The 18,328-nt window shown below is 51.6% G+C and overlaps 1 protein-coding gene across 1 annotated transcript; it reads right to left on the bottom strand.

Annotated features, from left to right (window-relative positions):
* Window positions 1–938: 938 nt before the first annotated feature.
* Window positions 939–5,229, bottom strand: LOC147414187 (heat shock factor protein 5-like). Its single transcript, XM_086475440.1, has 6 exons — window positions 5,080–5,229; window positions 4,671–4,965; window positions 3,918–4,003; window positions 3,647–3,794; window positions 1,451–1,678; window positions 939–985 (listed from the first exon to the last, which is right to left on the bottom strand). The coding sequence occupies exons 1-6, from the start codon at window positions 5,227–5,229 to the stop codon at window positions 939–941; spliced, it is 954 nt and encodes a 317-aa protein (XP_086331566.1).
* Window positions 5,230–18,328: the final 13,099 nt, after the last annotated feature.

Genomic DNA, 18,328 nt, shown 5'->3' with positions numbered 1-18,328 from the left:
CTGATAGAATTTATACCCTTTTCTACCTAAGAGTAATTAGCATAAGCCCATCTGCGGAAGCGTGTGGCAGAGTACACTAAGAGACTGCGCAAGTACGGTATTTTAACTGAAGGCCCAGTGAAGTACTTGCACTGCACACAAGAACTAAACTATTCTGACCTCCCCTTTCTGCAATAGTTGGTTTCAGAGTAGCTGTCTCCAGTCTCTCAAAAAAAAAGAAAAGTCAAAGCTCTCCTTACCAGGACAATCCTCGTCCGAACTGTGTCGTCTTTTCCTGCACCGAGGTTTTACAGGTGAATCTGTCTCTTCCACGGATGCGTTTGCAGGGGCAGTTCCTGAAGTGAATTGTCTCTCCTCTGCCCCTGGAGTACTGGATTCACATTTCACACTAGTATTCTCCTGAAAACCAACCAAAGAAAAAAAAGGAATAAACCCAAAGACCACCCCCTATTTTCTTGTAATCACTTTAGGGACAAAATAACGATTCTCCTCCACTCCAAAAGGACACCTAACAAGGGCTGAACACTGCCTAGATGGTGTAAGTTCTTTTCACTCGGAGTTACGGCTGCCAAATTGAACCTCGAGCTCTCACAAACTGGCATATTAAGCAAAAGATGAAATCGGAAAACCACTGTACAAAGCGAGGGCACAACATCCTCACCGGCTGAGCTTTGCCCTCAGTTACCAAACCAGCTCTGAGAAACAAGCTACAAGAAACCCAGGGGCGCTCCTTGTTACCAACACGTGTGGAGCGATGACACATCCAGCTCAAACAACTCGCCAGAGCTGGGTGATGCAAAACTACACGGGCGAGCCTCACACTTCTGGGTGGGAGTCCCACCCCACCCCATCCAGTGGTTGAGACGTTAAATCATAACCTGTCGCTTGCTTTGTGGAGCCCTCTGCTGCTGCTCCCCAGGGATTTTGCAGGCAGCCATTTACTGAACTGCTCTGTTTCCATGACCATCTGGCAAAAATCCGTAGGCTTAAGGAAAAGAAAAAGTCAAACCACCAAGTTACGTTTCTGTTCCACTGTGGCAACAAAGGCCCAAAGTGAAGCACTTGGGACTTTACCTCTAGACAGAAAGATGTTCTCACCATCACCTGCTCTACAGCATTCATCTCCTCTGCAAATATCCTACCAATCCATGTCCCAAAGATAAGGGATTGTTCAAAGCCTGCAACGTTTCCTTCTCCTAAGGAAAAAAAAAGCCTTTTCAAAGTGCTATGTGCGAGTTGTACCTCCCTGCACCCCTCACCTGCTCTGGACTGCACGGTCCCTCCTGAGCAACCACGACGGAGGACTGAGCTGGTTGTTCTCTCAGTTCTTCACAGGCTTCCTGGGGGGTCACAGCTTCTTGTGCCACGTCACCAGCAGCACTTTCAGTGGACACACTGTCGTGGGTGGCACTTGATGTGTCCGAAAATTCTTGACCGAGAGAGTCCTCACTGGAGTAAACGTCGTCCCAGCTCTCGGTCTCAAGCAGCAGCGGGGTTCCGCTGCCAGACTGGCTCTCTGCGGCTTCCTTGGGCGCCGTTTCAGCTTGGGATGATGGACACAGCTCATCAAGCCGAATCACGGGAATCCCTTCAAAATCGTCTGCTGAATTCTTGTTTTCATCCTCTGGGTCATATGGCCAGTCAGAGGGCAGAAGGTCCGCTGCATAAGGGAACTGCCCTGGTGGGATCTGGGAGAAACAAAATCCAGCGAACGCGGGTATCAAACAATCGCAGGGACAGGATGGGGGTTGGCTCGGTAAGGCTTTCAGTTGTATTTTTTAAGATCCTAACCAGTGTTTCACTTTGGTTGCACTGCTTGTTTCCTGTCTGAAGTAGCCAGGACTTCAAGTAAGAGCTGGGTTACCAAGTCAACAGTCCAGGGAGGAGATCATCCCTGCCAAAACCAGACCGACCAACCCACCCACCCACACTGCAACAACTTCTGCCTCTTCTCAGAGGACCTCAGCTCGAAGCTGTTACAACACAGATCATCTTCTTGGGTGCACTGTAGGATCTCGTACGCACTTCCAAGAGGAGAAAGTGCCCCCACAAAGATACAACTCAAATCCTTCTAGTTTATCTAGAAAAGATACGAGAGACAAGGATGGGAGGGAGGCTGCAAGGAAGCGGTAGAAGAGCAAGAAGTCAGGACTCAAAACACTAATAGTTTGCTGCTCATTGGAGCTCCAGAGGAAAAACGGTCTAATGTAGCAAAAGTGCTGACAGGGAAGCTGAGCATTCCACGTAGAAGATTAGCATAGTGTGCTCAGGAGGTAAAGCACAACCACCCCTTTTTGAGGACTTCTAGGACTAAAACAGGGTGGCTTGAGTGCTTGGGCAATCATTCAGAAGTCGTTCAGGTTCAATTCCATTCTCCAATAACACGGCTGATCATCATTCTTCTGAGACATAAAAGCAAACGACTTAGGACTGCTTTGAAGCTCAGGAAAGTTTTTCTTCTTGCTTCAGTTCCACGAGGAAATACTCACAGTTCAATAAAAATGCTAAGAGCAACAATCAAACAGCAGGGCTGCTGGCTTAAAAAAAAAAAAAGGAAAAACGGAAAAAAAAAAGCCCACAAAAATCCCACTACGCTGCTAACTTGAATTACAGAACTACTCGTTTAACGCTCAGCCGCTCTTTGAAACAGATAATTGTAAACCACGTTACTCTCACTTTCTCAAGAGGATCAGTTTTCCAGCCGACACCCTTCACTCCACAAGCCCCCGAACCCCCAGTCCATTCAGTCTCTTCCGCTCTCGCCCCACCGCAGTGCGCTGCACTCACCCGGCAGAAGCTGCAGTGGGTGCCCAGGGAAGCTGCAGCACCAGCACAGCCGGTCAGAGGAGCAGTGTAGGCTGGGGGCGAGGAAGACGGCAGGGCAGCTGCAAGGATTCAAGCACAGTTAGCAGACTCCCAGAACTTGGGGTTGGTATGCACAGTTCTAGCGCTCCCTTGGATTAAACGGTTCGGTACATGCACAGAAACGTGTTATTACCTCCCAAGTCATCTTAAGACTGATTTCCTCGCCTTTAAAAATGTTTATTCTAACATAAGTGTACATATATTAAAAACATAACCTGTACAATGGATACACACACAGAGAAACTTCATAATCACAGTCTTTTGTAGCTAATATCCCCTTTTTGACTTGGCTGCTTGACTTTCTCATCCCAACACAGAAAAGCAGAAAGTGGCTCCACGTAGGAAGAGACGACCTGTTCATACACACACTCACACGGAAATTCAGGGATTTTAATCTAAAAAGTAACTTTGTAGAGGAGGCAGTATTCTGCAGGCCCTATTTTTGGGTGGCACGCAGAGATAATTTAAAAGCAAAGGTATTCTCTGCAGGACAGGTAACCTTTAAAATCTGCAATCACACTCAGAGAAACCCTTGACAAAATCCCATTTAGTCCCACGTTCATCAGAAGGAAACGTTACCAGTATAACAGGAGACGGCAAACAGGTCGGAACAACCCATTTACGAGGCCTCACACCTCCCTGGGGTTTCACAGGAGAAAGCTGCTACCAGAACCCATGGGGTTTAAGCATATACACATGACAAGAGCATTGTAGAAAAACATTTAAAGGTATCACTTTTCAGTATCTTCTTGAAAAGCAAGCGCAGAAATTTCTTTCGTACCTGTTGGACAGTAGGCTGCAGAGTACGGCACTGAAGAAGCGTAGCTGCTGTAACTTGGACACGACGTGGCCACGGACCGGGACCACTGATGGAGCGGCAGGATGGAAGGAACAGCCTGCAGGGTGTAGTTGACGTTGGTTGAAGAGGCCTGTTGGGGTCACAGAAGGGCAGATCCTTTAGCAGGAAAAGCTGGGGAAGCCTCACACACTGGAGGCAACGCAGGAGAACCCTGCCGTGTTCTGCAAGGCACTGGGGTCTGGTGGAAACTCACTGATGGTAAAGTGCCTCGGTTGTGAGACGAGGTCCATACACAGTAGTCAGGATGGACGCTGACGTCATAATGGTGACTCAGCTGTGCTGTGGTCACCAGTCCTGCAGCGGGTACAAAATAAAGCAAAATGGCTGTTAAGGAAGGGTTTTCACAGGCGATGAAGGGCAATAGGAGGACCCATTCCAGCTGAAGCCCCCCTTTATTGATCACCCCAACTAAAGGTTCTGAAGGGAGGACACCGTTTCAACCTCCTAGCTCTGAGGGAGGGTCACCGCTCCACCTTCACAGGGCTTTTGCCTCCCTGGAGCGGGCTGTACTGCAGAGCAGGCTGGTATTTGGGCTAATATATAACACTTGCACTGTAAACCAGGTTTGTTTAAGACACATATAAAAAATCTGCAAAAGAGGTTGTCTAAGGCAAGAAAAATCAGACTGTCCTTCAGCGCAAGGAGGAGGAACGTTCATCTGGCAGAGCTGTGCCAGCCCCACGGAGATGGGGTGAGGGTGTTCTTGGTGTAGCGCACCACGGGGGCCGTCCTGTAGTGGACAGGCAGACGGAATCACACATGAACCACGCTACCCGTGCTCACTGGCAGCAGATCTACCTGCGTTTGCCTACCCTGGGTGAACCGAGCGGCCACCGGCAAGGACAGGCAGCCCTCCTCCCTCAGGGGAGCGCCCAGTTTCACAGCCCGTGCTGAACCCAGCGCTTCTCCACCCCACCACGGCCCCGCAGGGCCCGCCTCGGCTCACCGGGTCTGGGGTCCTGGCCGAGCGTCGACGGCAGCAGCGGTGGGCTTGCACGCGGCAGCAAGCCGGGCACCCCATGGCCACGGCCGGGCGGGTGGCTGGGCACCTCCAGGCCGGCTGCCATCCTCGCCCTGTTGGTGCGCGTCAGGCGCTTCAGGCGGATGAGGAGCTCGGGGAAGCCGTGGCGAAAGTAGGGGCTGGAGAAGTGGTGGAGGGGCCGGGCGCAGCTGCCGCCATCGTCACCAGCCCCTGCTCCTTGCTCCAGCCTCGGCACACTGTCCGCCGGTGCTGGCGGCACCTTGCGGAAGCCATAGAGATTGAGCTGCCGGATGAAGCTGCTGAAGTTCCTCGTCTGGAAGATGCCAGCAGCTCTGCTCGCCGCCCCACGGCCGGCCGGCCGGGCGCCCAGCACCTCGGCCTCGAAGAGCTGCTGGTCGATGAGCACCGCCTCGCCGCTGGCGTCCCAGCGGATGGAGCGGAACCGCGGGCTGTTCACCAGCCACCACAGCTTGGCCGGGAAGTTCCCGGCCCCGACGGCGGAGGGCAGCAGCGCCTCCTCCATGGCGATGCCGCCGGTGGCGAGTCAACAAACTGACGTAGGGGGCGCTCGCGCTGCAAAGGCCACCACGCCAGCGAAGCCCCGCCCCCAGGCGCCACGGGGCACGTCCCAGGCTTGTGACGCGCTGCCTGCATTTGGTTCGTCACAATGGTATCCAACTGATTTTAGAGTTTTTGGGCAGCACATTGTGACGCTGAAACGCACAAGAGCTAAAAGCAGTTTGGACTAATGGCCTGAACGGAAGGGCCAGGAGTACCTAGTTTCTGGCTTCCTCATTGCTTGCAGTCATTCCAACTTGTGCAGAACAGGAGCAAATCCAGGTTCTTCTGCCAGCCCAACGGTCGCTCTTCCATGTCTGGCAGCGACTGCAAGGTAGAAGGCAGGGGAGAATCTGAAGCAAGGTGCCTACTCTTTCCACAGCCATACTGGTTGTTCCCAGTATGGAAAAGAAGCAGCGTCCAAGTTAAGTAGAGGGTCTGCAGATGATGCCAGCTTTGCTTGCACTCTTGGGGTTTACAAAACCAGAGGCTGGCATGTCAGAGTGCAGGAAAGGGTCATTACTCGAATCCCTCGGACCGAGATGACAAACCATTAGCTGAAAACCTGGGAGATCACAAGCGTGTAAAGTACTCTGCCTCGTCAGCAGACCAAATGCCCTCACAGGTCCCCTCCTCGGCTCCCACCGGTGCGGGCTCAGCGGCCCGTGGGAGCAGCCTTGGTGGTGGGCAGCGGGGCGGGCTGGCGGCAGAGGTGCCCCGAATGCCGCCGGGGGGGTCTCCTCGGCCAGCCCCGGGAGGCGAGGGGTGCCGCAGGGCAGGCCTGTGACCGCGGGCAACAGGTGGGCGATGGAGCAGGGCCGCCCGCGGGCGGCTCGGAAATTCTAGCGACCACGACGCGTGGGAACCCCCGGCCGCTCGCTGCCGCTCTTCCCCGGGCGCTGCTGGAAAGGGGGGGCTCAGGAGAGCGACGGGCTGGCGAGGGGCCGTTGTGACACCACGGGCCACCCGGCGGGTCCCGGGCATTGGGGCCGCAGAACTCAGCCAGCGGCGCCGATGGAGAACTTCTCCACCCTCCTCAGACCTGCCCACGGGGGATGGCTCTTGGTATCGGTACCAACTCCATGAATATCGAATTGATATTATTATTCTTATGATTAATGTTGTTGTGGTAGTGGGTAAAAGCGTCAGCAAGAACTCCCAAAACACAAAGCGGTCCTTTTCAACCGTGACTCCTACCCTTTGTAACCGAAAACAAAGAGGAGAAAATCAGGCTGCAACGCTCTTTTCAGTTTAAAAACTCCATTTATTGCAGTGGTGCCACCCTACTACATTTCCCCAACCCCACAAATAGAGAATGTGCCCCCCCATCCTTCAAACGGTAGATTCCCACCCACACAAACCCAGAGCTATTACAGACCCACGATCTACTATGAACACGAAGGCAAACACATTTTAAAAGTTTTAAAAGTTACTCTGACGGCCTGATTCAACTAAAATAACAAATATCATTACAGAGACCGCCGGAACCGAATGAAAACGAGGAAAACAGAAGAACTCCCCATTAAAAGAGAGCAGCTAATATCCTACCAAGTTAATACAAAATTCCAAAATTAAGAGGTTTTTTGGTGTTTTTATTTTTTAAACAGAAAGCGTTGAAACGATCCAAAGTCCTCGTGGTGTGCGAAGCACCGCGGCTGGAGGCTGACAAGGAAGCCAGGCGGCAGCTGCTGCACGTTTTCACGTAGTTGTCACCCGCTTCTCACTCTCTTGTTTCTTCCTCCACAAAGCGCCCCTGCTTGCAGGCTGCCTCTTCCAGCGGGGCTGGCGAGAAAAGGGAACACGCAGTAAATGTTAGTCCTTGTCCCCGTGGGAGATGGGGGGGGTTCTCAGCTGGACTGAGGCCCCTGAACAGGACAGCTTCGACCTTGCGAGGATTCCAGTCTGCCCGTGAGAGAACAGACAGAAGCAAGAAGAGCTGCAGCTGCAAGATAAGCAAGTCCTGAGAAAGTCTCGGCTACAAGACAAGGCGTCCGCGTCCTTTTGGCAGAACGCATGATCCCGTGTACGGCAATAAAACAGTGTATAAGATGCCGCTGAGAGTTCAATAACTTCAGGGTTTATTTACTGATAGAATTTATACCCTTTTCTACCTAAGAGTAATTAGCATAAGCCCATCTGCGGAAGCGTGTGGCAGAGTACACTAAGAGACTGCGCAAGTACGGTATTTTAACTGAAGGCCCAGTGAAGTACTTGCACTGCACACAAGAACTAAACTATTCTGACCTCCCCTTTCTGCAATAGTTGGTTTCAGAGTAGCTGTCTCCAGTCTCTCAAAAAAAAAGAAAAGTCAAAGCTCTCCTTACCAGGACAATCCTCGTCCGAACTGTGTCGTCTTTTCCTGCACCGAGGTTTTACAGGTGAATCTGTCTCTTCCACGGATGCGTTTGCAGGGGCAGTTCCTGAAGTGAATTGTCTCTCCTCTGCCCCTGGAGTACTGGATTCACATTTCACACTAGTATTCTCCTGAAAACCAACCAAAGAAAAAAAAGGAATAAACTCAAAGACCACCCCCTATTTTCTTGTAATCACTTTAGGGACAAAATAACGATTCTCCTCCACTCCAAAAGGACACCTAACAAGGGCTGAACACTGCCTAGATGGTGTAAGTTCTTTTCACTCGGAGTTACGGCTGCCAAATTGAACCTCGAGCTCTCACAAACTGGCATATTAAGCAAAAGATGAAATCGGAAAACCACTGTACAAAGCGAGGGCACAACATCCTCACCGGCTGAGCTTTGCCCTCAGTTACCAAACCAGCTCTGAGAAACAAGCTACAAGAAACCCAGGGGCGCTCCTTGTTACCAACACGTGTGGAGCGATGACACATCCAGCTCAAACAACTCGCCAGAGCTGGGTGATGCAAAACTACACGGGCGAGCCACACACTTCTGGGTGGGAGTCCCACCCCACCCCATCCAGTGGTTGAGACGTTAAATCATAACCTGTCGCTTGCTTTGTGGAGCCCTCTGCTGCTGCTCCCCAGGGATTTTGCAGGCAGCCATTTACTGAACTGCTCTATTTCCATGACCATCTGGCAAAAATCCATAGGCTTAAGAAAAAAAAAAAGCCAAACCACCAAGTTACGTTTCTGTTCCACTGCGGCAACAAAGGCCCAAAGTGAAGCACTTGGGACTTTACCTCTAGACAGAAAGATGTTCTCACCATCACCTGCTCTACAGCATTCATCTCCTCTGCAAATATCCTACCAATCCATGTCCCAAAGATAAGGGATTGTTCAAAGCCTGCAACGTTTCCTTCTCCTAAGGAAAAAAAAAGCCTTTTCAAAGTGCTATGTGCGAGTTGTACCTCCCTGCACCCCTCACCTGCTCTGGACTGCACGGTCCCTCCTGAGCAACCACGACGGAGGACTGAGCTGGTTGTTCTCTCAGTTCTTCACAGGCTTCCTGGGGGGTCACAGCTTCTTGTGCCACGTCACCAGCAGCACTTTCAGTGGACACACTGTCGTCGGTGGCACTTGATGTGTCCGAAAATTCTTGACCGAGGGAGTCCTCACTGGAGTAAACGTCGTCCCAGCTCTCGGTCTCAAGCAGCAGCGGGGTTCCGCTGCCAGACTGGCTCTCTGCGGCTTCCTTGGGCGCCGTTTCAGCTTGGGATGATGGACACAGCTCATCAAGCCGAATCACGGGAATCCCTTCAAAATCGTCTGCTGAATTCTTGTTTTCATCCTCTGGGTCATATGGCCAGTCAGAGGGCAGAAGGTCCGCTGCATAAGGGAACTGCCCTGGTGGGATCTGGGAGAAACAAAATCCAGCGAACGCGGGTATCAAACAATCGCAGGGACAGGATGGGGGTTGGCTCGGTAAGGCTTTCAGTTGTATTTTTTAAGATCCTAACCAGTGTTTCACTTTGGTTGCACTGCTTGTTTCCTGTCTGAAGTAGCCAGGACTTCAAGTAAGAGCTGGGTTACCAAGTCACCAGTCCAGGGAGGAGATCATCCCTGCCAAAACCAGACCGACCAACCCACCCACCCACACTGCAACAACTTCTGCCTCTTCTCAGAGGACCTCAGCTCGAACCGGTTACAACACAGATCATCTTCTTGGGTGCACTGTAGGATCTCGTACGCACTTCCAAGAGGAGAAAGTGCCCCCACAAAGATACAACTCAAATCCTTCTAGTTTATCTAGAAAAGATACGAGAGACAAGGATGGGAGGGAGGCTGCAAGGAAGCGGTAGAAGAGCAAGAAGTCAGGACTCAAAACACTAATAGTTTGCTGCTCATTGGAGCTCCAGAGGAAAAACGGTCTAATGTAGCAAAAGTGCTGACAGGGAAGCTGAGCATTCCACGTAGAAGATTAGCATAGTGTGCTCAGGAGGTAAAGCACAACCACCCCTTTTTGAGGACTTCTAGGACTAAAACAGGGTGGCTTGAGTGCTTGGGCAATCATTCAGAAGTCGTTCAGGTTCAATTCCATTCTCCAATAACACGGCTGATCATCATTCTTCTGAGACATAAAAGCAAACGACTTAGGACTGCTTTGAAGCTCAGGAAAGTTTTTCTTCTTGCTTCAGTTCCACGAGGAAATACTCACAGTTCAATAAAAATGCTAAGAGCAACAATCAAACAGCAGGGCTGCTGGCTTAAAAAAAAAAAAAGGAAAAACGGAAAAAAAAAAGCCCACAAAAATCCCACTACGCTGCTAACTTGAATTACAGAACTACTCGTTTAACGCTCAGCCGCTCTTTGAAACAGATAATTGTAAACCACGTTACTCTCACTTTCTCAAGAGGATCAGTTTTCCAGCCGACACCCTTCACTCCACAAGCCCCCGAACCCCCAGTCCATTCAGTCTTCTCCGCTCTCGCCCCACCACAGTGCGCTGCACTCACCCGGCAGAAGCTGCAGTGGGTGCCCAGGGAAGGTGCAGCACCAGCACAGCCGGTCAGAGGAGCAGTGTAGGCTGGGGGCGAGGAAGACGGCAGGGCAGCTGCAAGGATTCAAGCACAGTTAGCAGACTCCCAGAACTTGGGGTTGGTATGCACAGTTCTAGCGCTCCCTTGGATTAAACGGTTCGGTACATGCACAGAAACGTGTTATTACCTCCCAAGTCATCTTAAGACTGATTTCCTCGCCTTTAAAAATGTTTATTCTAACATAAGTGTACATATATTAAAAACATAACCTGTACAATGGATACACACACAGAGAAACTTCATAATCACAGTCTTTTGTAGCTAATATCCCCTTTTTGACTTGGCTGCTTGACTTTCTCATCCCAACACAGAAAAGCAGAAAGTGGCTCCACGTAGGAAGAGACGACCTGTTCATACACACACTCACACGGAAATTCAGGGATTTTAATCTAAAAAGTAACTTTGTAGAGGAGGCAGTATTCTGCAGGCCCTATTTTTGGGTGGCACGCAGAGATAATTTAAAAGCAAAGGTATTCTCTGCAGGACAGGTAACCTTTAAAATCTGCAATCACACTCAGAGAAACCCTTGACAAAATCCCATTTAGTCCCACGTTCATCAGAAGGAAACGTTACCAGTATAACAGGAGACGGCAAACAGGTCGGAACAACCCATTTACGAGGCCTCACACCTCCCTGGGGTTTCACAGGAGAAAGCTGCTACCAGAACCCATGGGGTTTAAGCATATACACATGACAAGAGCATTGTAGAAAAACATTTAAAGGTATCACTTTTCAGTATCTTCTTGAAAAGCAAGCGCAGAAATTTCTTTCGTACCTGTTGGACAGTAGGCTGCAGAGTACGGCACTGAAGAAGCGTAGCTGCTGTAACTTGGACACGACGTGGCCACGGACCGGGACCACTGATGGAGCGGCAGGATGGAAGGAACAGCCTGCAGGGTGTAGTTGACGTTGGTTGAAGAGGCCTGTTGGGGTCACAGAAGGGCAGATCCTTTAGCAGGAAAAGCTGGGGAAGCCTCACACACTGGAGGCAACGCAGGAGAACCCTGCCGTGTTCTGCAAGGCACTGGGGTCTGGTGGAAACTCACTGATGGTAAAGTGCCTCGGTTGTGAGACGAGGTCCATACACAGTAGTCAGGATGGACGCTGACGTCATAATGGTGACTCAGCTGTGCTGTGGTCACCAGTCCTGCAGCGGGTACAAAATAAAGCAAAATGGCTGTTAAGGAAGGGTTTTCACAGGCGATGAAGGGCAATAGGAGGACCCATTCCAGCTGAAGCCCCCCTTTATTGATCACCCCAACTAAAGGTTCTGAAGGGAGGACACCGTTTCAACCTCCTAGCTCTGAGGGAGGGTCACCGCTCCACCTTCACAGGGCTTTTGCCTCCCTGGAGCGGGCTGTACTGCAGAGCAGGCTGGTATTTGGGCTAATATATAACACTTGCACTGTAAACCAGGTTTGTTTAAGACACATATAAAAAATCTGCAAAAGAGGTTGTCTAAGGCAAGAAAAATCAGACTGTCCTTCAGCGCAAGGAGGAGGAACGTTCATCTGGCAGAGCTGTGCCAGCCCCACGGAGATGGGGTGAGGGTGTTCTTGGTGTAGCGCACCACGGGGGCCGTCCTGTAGTGGACAGGCAGACGGAATCACACATGAACCACGCTACCCGTGCTCACTGGCAGCAGATCTACCTGCGTTTGCCTACCCTGGGTGAACCGAGCGGCCACCGGCAAGGACAGGCAGCCCTCCTCCCTCAGGGGAGCGCCCAGTTTCACAGCCCGTGCTGAACCCAGCGCTTCTCCACCCCACCACGGCCCCGCAGGGCCCGCCTCGGCTCACCGGGTCTGGGGTCCTGGCCGAGCGTCGACGGCAGCAGCGGTGGGCTTGCACGCGGCGGCAAGCCGGGCACCCCATGGCCACGGCCGGGCGGGTGGCTGGGCACCTCCAGGCCGGCTGCCATCCTCGCCCTGTTGGTGCGCGTCAGGCGCTTCAGGCGGATGAGGAGCTCGGGGAAGCCGCGGCGAAAGTAGGGGCTGGAGAAGTGGTGGAGGGGCCGGGCGCAGCTGCCGCCATCGTCACCAGCCCCTGCTCCTTGCTCCAGCCTCGGCACACTGTCCGCCGGTGCTGGCGGCACCTTGCGGAAGCCATAGAGATTGAGCTGCCGGATGAAGCTGCTGAAGTTCCTCGTCTGGAAGATGCCAGCAGCTCTGCTCGCCGCCCCACGGCCGGCCGGCCGGGCGCCCAGCACCTCGGCCTCGAAGAGCTGCTGGTCGATGAGCACCGCCTCGCCGCTGGCGTCCCAGCGGATGGAGCGGAACCGCGGGCTGTTCACCAGCCACCACAGCTTGGCCGGGAAGTTCCCGGCCCCGACGGCGGAGGGCAGCGGCGCCTCCTCCATGGCGATGCCGCCGGTGGCGAGTCAACAAACTGACGTAGGGGGCGCTCGCGCTGCAAAGGCCACCACGCCAGCGAAGCCCCGCCCCCAGGCGCCACGGGGCACGTCCCAGGCTTGTGACGCGCTGCCTGCATTTGGTTCGTCACAATGGTATCCAACTGATTTTAGAGTTTTTGGGCAGCACATTGTGACGCTGAAACGCACAAGAGCTAAAAGCAGTTTGGACTAATGGCCTGAACGGAAGGGCCAGGAGTACCTAGTTTCTGGCTTCCTCATTGCTTGCAGTCATTCCAACTTGTGCAGAACAGGAGCAAATCCAGGTTCTTCTGCCAGCCCAACGGTCGCTCTTCCATGTCTGGCAGCGACTGCAAGGTAGAAGGCAGGGGAGAATCTGAAGCAAGGTGCCTACTCTTCCCACAGCCATACTGGTTGTTCCCAGTATGGAAAAGAAGCAGCGTCCAAGTTAAGTAGAGGGTCTGCAGATGATGCCAGCTTTGCTTGCACTCTTGGGGTTTACAAAACCAGAGGCTGGCATGTCAGAGTGCAGGAAAGGGTCATTACTCGAATCCCTCGGACCGAGATGACAAACCATTAGCTGAAAACCTGGGAGATCACAAGCGTGTAAAGTACTCTGCCTCGTCAGCAGACCAAATGCCCTCACAGGTCCCCTCCTCGGCTCCCACCGGTGCGGGCTCAGCGGCCCGTGGGAGCAGCCTTGGTGGTGGGCAGCGGGGCGGGCTGGCGGCAGAGGTGCCCCGAATGCCGCCGGGGGGGTCTCCTCGGCCAGCCCCGGGAGGCGAGGGGTGCCGCAGGGCAGGCCTGTGACCGCGGGCAACAGGTGGGCGATGGAGCAGGGCCGCCCGCGGGCGGCTCGGAAATTCTAGCGACCACGACGCGTGGGAACCCCCGGCCGCTCGCTGCCGCTCTTCCCCGGGCGCTGCTGGAAAGGGGGGGCTCAGGAGAGCGACGGGCTGGCGAGGGGCCGTTGTGACACCACGGGCCACCCGGCGGGTCCCGGGCATTGGGGCCGCAGAACCCAGCCAGCGGCGCCGATGGAGAACTTCTCCACCCTCCTCAGACCTGCCCACGGGGGATGGCTCTTGGTATCGGTACCAACTCCATGAATATCGAATTGATATTATTATTATTATGATTAATGTTGTTGTGGTAGTGGGTAAAAGCGTCAGCAAGAACTCCCAAAACACAAAGCGGTCCTTTTCAACCGTGACTCCTACCCTTTGTAACCGAAAACAAAGAGGAGAAAATCAGGCTGCAACGCTCTTTTCAGTTTAAAAACTCCATTTATTGCAGTGGTGCCACCCTACTACATTTCCCCAACCCCACAAATAGAGAATGTGCCCCCCCATCCTTCAAACGGTAGATTCCCACCCACACAAACCCAGAGCTATTACAGACCCACGATCTACTATGAACACGAAGGCAAACACATTTTAAAAGTTTTAAAAGTTACTCTGACGGCCTGATTCAACTAAAATAACAAATATCATTACAGAGACCGCCGGAACCGAATGAAAACGAGGAAAACAGAAGAACTCCCCATTAAAAGAGAGCAGCTAATATCCTACCAAGTTAATACAAAATTCCAAAATTAAGAGGTTTTTTGGTGTTTTTATTTTTTAAACAGAAAGCGTTGAAACGATCCAAAGTCCTCGTGGTGTGCGAAGCACCGCGGCTGGAGGCTGACAAGGAAGCCAGGCGGCAGCTGCTGCACGTTTTCACGTAGTTGTCACCCGCTTCTCACTCTCTTGTTTCTTCCTCCACAAAGCGCCCCTGCTTGCAGGCTGCCTCTTCCAGCGGGGCTGGCGAGAAAAGGGAACACGCAGTAAATGTTAGTCCTTGTCCCCGTGGGAGATGGGGGGGGTTCTCAGCTGGACTGAGGCCCCTGAACAGGACAGCTTCGACCTTGCGAGGGTTCCAGTCTGCCCGTGAGAGAACAGACAGAAGCAAGAAGAGCTGCAGCTGCAAGATAAGCAAGTCCTGAGAAAGTCTCGGCTACAAGACAAGGCGTCCGCGTCCTTTTGGCAGAACGCATGATCCCGTGTACGGCAATAAAACAGTGTATAAGATGCCGCTGAGAGTTCAATAACTTCAGGGTTTATTTACTGATAGAATTTATACCCTTTTCTACCTAAGAGTAATTAGCATAAGCCCATCTGCGGAAGCGTGTGGCAGAGTACACTAAGAGACTGCACAAGTACGGTATTTTAACTGAAGGCCCAGTGAAGTACTTGCACTGCACACAAGAACTAAACTATTCTGACCTCCCCTTTCTGCAATAGTTGGTTTCAGAGTAGCTGTCTCCAGTCTCTCAAAAAAAAAGAAAAGTCAAAGCTCTCCTTACCAGGACAATCCTCGTCCGAACTGTGTCGTCTTTTCCTGCACCGAGGTTTTACAGGTGAATCTGTCTCTTCCACGGATGCGTTTGCAGGGGCAGTTCCTGAAGTGAATTGTCTCTCCTCTGCCCCTGGAGTACTGGATTCACATTTCACACTAGTATTCTCCTGAAAACCAAGCAAAGAAAAAAAAGGAATAAACCCAAAGACCACCCCCTATTTTCTTGTAATCACTTTAGGGACAAAATAACGATTCTCCTCCACTCCAAAAGGACACCTAACAAGGGCTGAACACTGCCTAGATGGTGTAAGTTCTTTTCACTCGGAGTTACGGCTGCCAAATTGAACCTCGAGCTCTCACAAACTGGCATATTAAGCAAAAGATGAAATCGGAAAACCACTGTACAAAGCGAGGGCACAACATCCTCACCGGCTGAGCTTTGCCCTCAGTTACCAAACCAGCTCTGAGAAACAAGCTACAAGAAACCCAGGGGCGCTCCTTGTTACCAACACGTGTGGAGCGATGACACATCCAGCTCAAACAACTCGCCAGAGCTGGGTGATGCAAAACTACACGGGCGAGCCACACACTTCTGGGTGGGAGTCCCACCCCACCCCATCCAGTGGTTGAGACGTTAAATCATAACCTGTCGCTTGCTTTGTGGAGCCCTCTGCTGCTGCTCCCCAGGGATTTTGCAGGCAGCCATTTACTGAACTGCTCTATTTCCATGACCATCTGGCAAAAATCCATAGGCTTAAGAAAAAAAAAAAGCCAAACCACCAAGTTACGTTTCTGTTCCACTGCGGCAACAAAGGCCCAAAGTGAAGCACTTGGGACTTTACCTCTAGACAGAAAGATGTTCTCACCATCACCTGCTCTACAGCATTCATCTCCTCTGCAAATATCCTACCAATCCATGTCCCAAAGATAAGGGATTGTTCAAAGCCTGCAACGTTTCCTTCTACTAAGGAAAAAAAAAGCCTTTTCAAAGTGCTATGTGCGAGTTGTACCTCCCTGCACCCCTCACCTGCTCTGGACTGCACGGTCCCTCCTGAGCAACCACGACGGAGGACTGAGCTGGTTGTTCTCTCAGTTCTTCACAGGCTTCCTGGGGGGTCACAGCTTCTTGTGCCACGTCACCAGCAGCACTTTCAGTGGACACACTGTCGTGGGTGGCACTTGATGTGTCCGAAAATTCTTGACCGAGAGAGTCCTCACTGGAGTAAACGTCGTCCCAGCTCTCGGTCTCAAGCAGCAGCGGGGTTCCGCTGCCAGACTGGCTCTCTGCGGCTTCCTTGGGCGCCGTTTCAGCTTGGGATGATGGACACAGCTCATCAAGCCGAATCACGGGAATCCCTTCAAAATCGTCTGCTGAATTCTTGTTTTCATCCTCTGGGTCATATGGCCAGTCAGAGGGCAGAAGGTCCGCTGCATAAGGGAACTGCCCTGGTGGGATCTGGGAGAAACAAAATCCAGCGAACGCGGGTATCAAACAATCGCAGGGACAGGATGGGGGTTGGCTCGGTAAGGCTTTCAGTTGTATTTTTTAAGATCCTAACCAGTGTTTCACTTTGGTTGCACTGCTTGTTTCCTGTCTGAAGTAGCCAGGACTTCAAGTAAGAGCTGGGTTACCAAGTCAACAGTCCAGGGAGGAGATCATCCCTGCCAAAACCAGACCGACCAACCCACCCACCCACACTGCAACAACTTCTGCCTCTTCTCAGAGGACCTCAGCTCGAACCGGTTACAACACAGATCATCTTCTTGGGTGCGCTGTAGGATCTCGTACGCACTTCCAAGAGGAGAAAGTGCCCCCACAAAGATACAACTCAAATCCTTCTAGTTTATCTAGAAAAGATACGAGAGACAAGGATGGGAGGGAGGCAGCAAGGAAGCCATGAAAAGCGGTAGAAGAGCAAGAAGTCAGGACTCAAAACACTAATAGTTTGCTGCTCATTGGAGCTCCAGAGGAAAAACGGACTAATGTAGCAAAAATGCTGAAAGAGAAACTGGGCATTCCACGTAGAAGATTAGCATAGTGTGCTCAGGAGGTAAAGCACAACCACCCCTTTTTGGGGACTGCTAGGACTAAAACAGTGTGGCTTGAGTGCTTGGGCAATCATTCAGAAGTCGTTCAGGTTCAATTCCATTCTCCAATAACACGGCTGATCATCATTCTTCTGAGACATAAAAGCAAACAACTTAGGACTGCTTTGAAGCTCAGGAAAGTTTTTCTTCTTGCTTCAGTTCCACGAGGAAATACTCACAGTTCAATAAAAATGCTAAGAGCAACAATCAAACAGTGGGCTGCTGGCTTAAAAAAAAAAAAGGAAAAACGGAAAAAACCCCACGAAAATCCCACTACGCTGCTAACTTGAATTACAGAACTACCCGTTTAACGCTCAGCCATTCTTTGAAACAGATATTTGTAAACCACGTTACTCTCACTTTCTCAAGAGGATCAGTTTTCCAGCCGACACCCTTCACTCCACAATCCCACGAACCCCCAGTCCATTCAGTCTCCTCCGCTCTCGCCCCACCGCAGTGCGCTGCACTCACCCGGCAGAAGCTGCAGTGGGTGCCCAGGGAAGCTGCAGCACCAGCACAGCCGGTCAGAGGAGCAGTGTAGGCTGGGGGCGAGGAAGACGGCAGGGCAGCTGCAAGGATTCAAGCACAGTTAGCAGACTCCCAGAACTTGGGGTTGGTATGCACAGTTCTAGCGCTCCCTTGGATTAAACGGTTCGGTACATGCACAGAAACGTGTTATTACCTCCCAAGTCATCTTAAGACTGATTTCCTCGCCTTTAAAAATATTTATTCTAATATAAGTGTACATATATTAAAAACATAACCTGTACAATGGATACACACACACAGAAACTTCATAATCACAGTCTTTTGTAGCTAATATCACCTTTTGACTTGGCTGCTTGACTTTCTCATCCCAACACAGAAAAGCAGGAAGTGGCTCCACGTAGGAAGAGCCGACCTGTTCATACACACACTCACACGGAAATTCAGGGATTTTAATCTAAAAAGTAACTTTGTAGAGGAGGCAGTATTCTGCAGGCCCTATTTTTGGGTGGCACGCAGAGATAATTTAAAAGCAAAGGTATTCTCTGCAGGACAGGTAACCTTTAAAATCTGCAATCACACTCAGAGAAACCCTTGACAAAATCCCATTTAGTCCCACGTTCATCAGAAGGAAACGTTACCAGTATAACAGGAGACGGCAAACAGGTCGGAACAACCCATTTACGAGGCCTCACACCTCCCTGGGGTTTCACAGCAGAAAGCTGCTACCAGAACCCATGGGGTTTCAGCAGCTGTGCCTGTTGCCCTTTTTAACAGTTTGGAGCAACAAACCCGGGAGCTGACCAGCACAGAAAGAGCCAGGG

The sequence above is a fragment of the Leptosomus discolor genome, chromosome 18 (genome assembly GCF_034619465.1).
Source record: "Leptosomus discolor isolate bLepDis1 chromosome 18, bLepDis1.hap2, whole genome shotgun sequence".
NCBI classification, from domain to species: Eukaryota; Metazoa; Chordata; class Aves; order Leptosomiformes; family Leptosomidae; genus Leptosomus; species Leptosomus discolor.
This window is presented reverse-complemented; position numbering and strand designations above follow the sequence as displayed.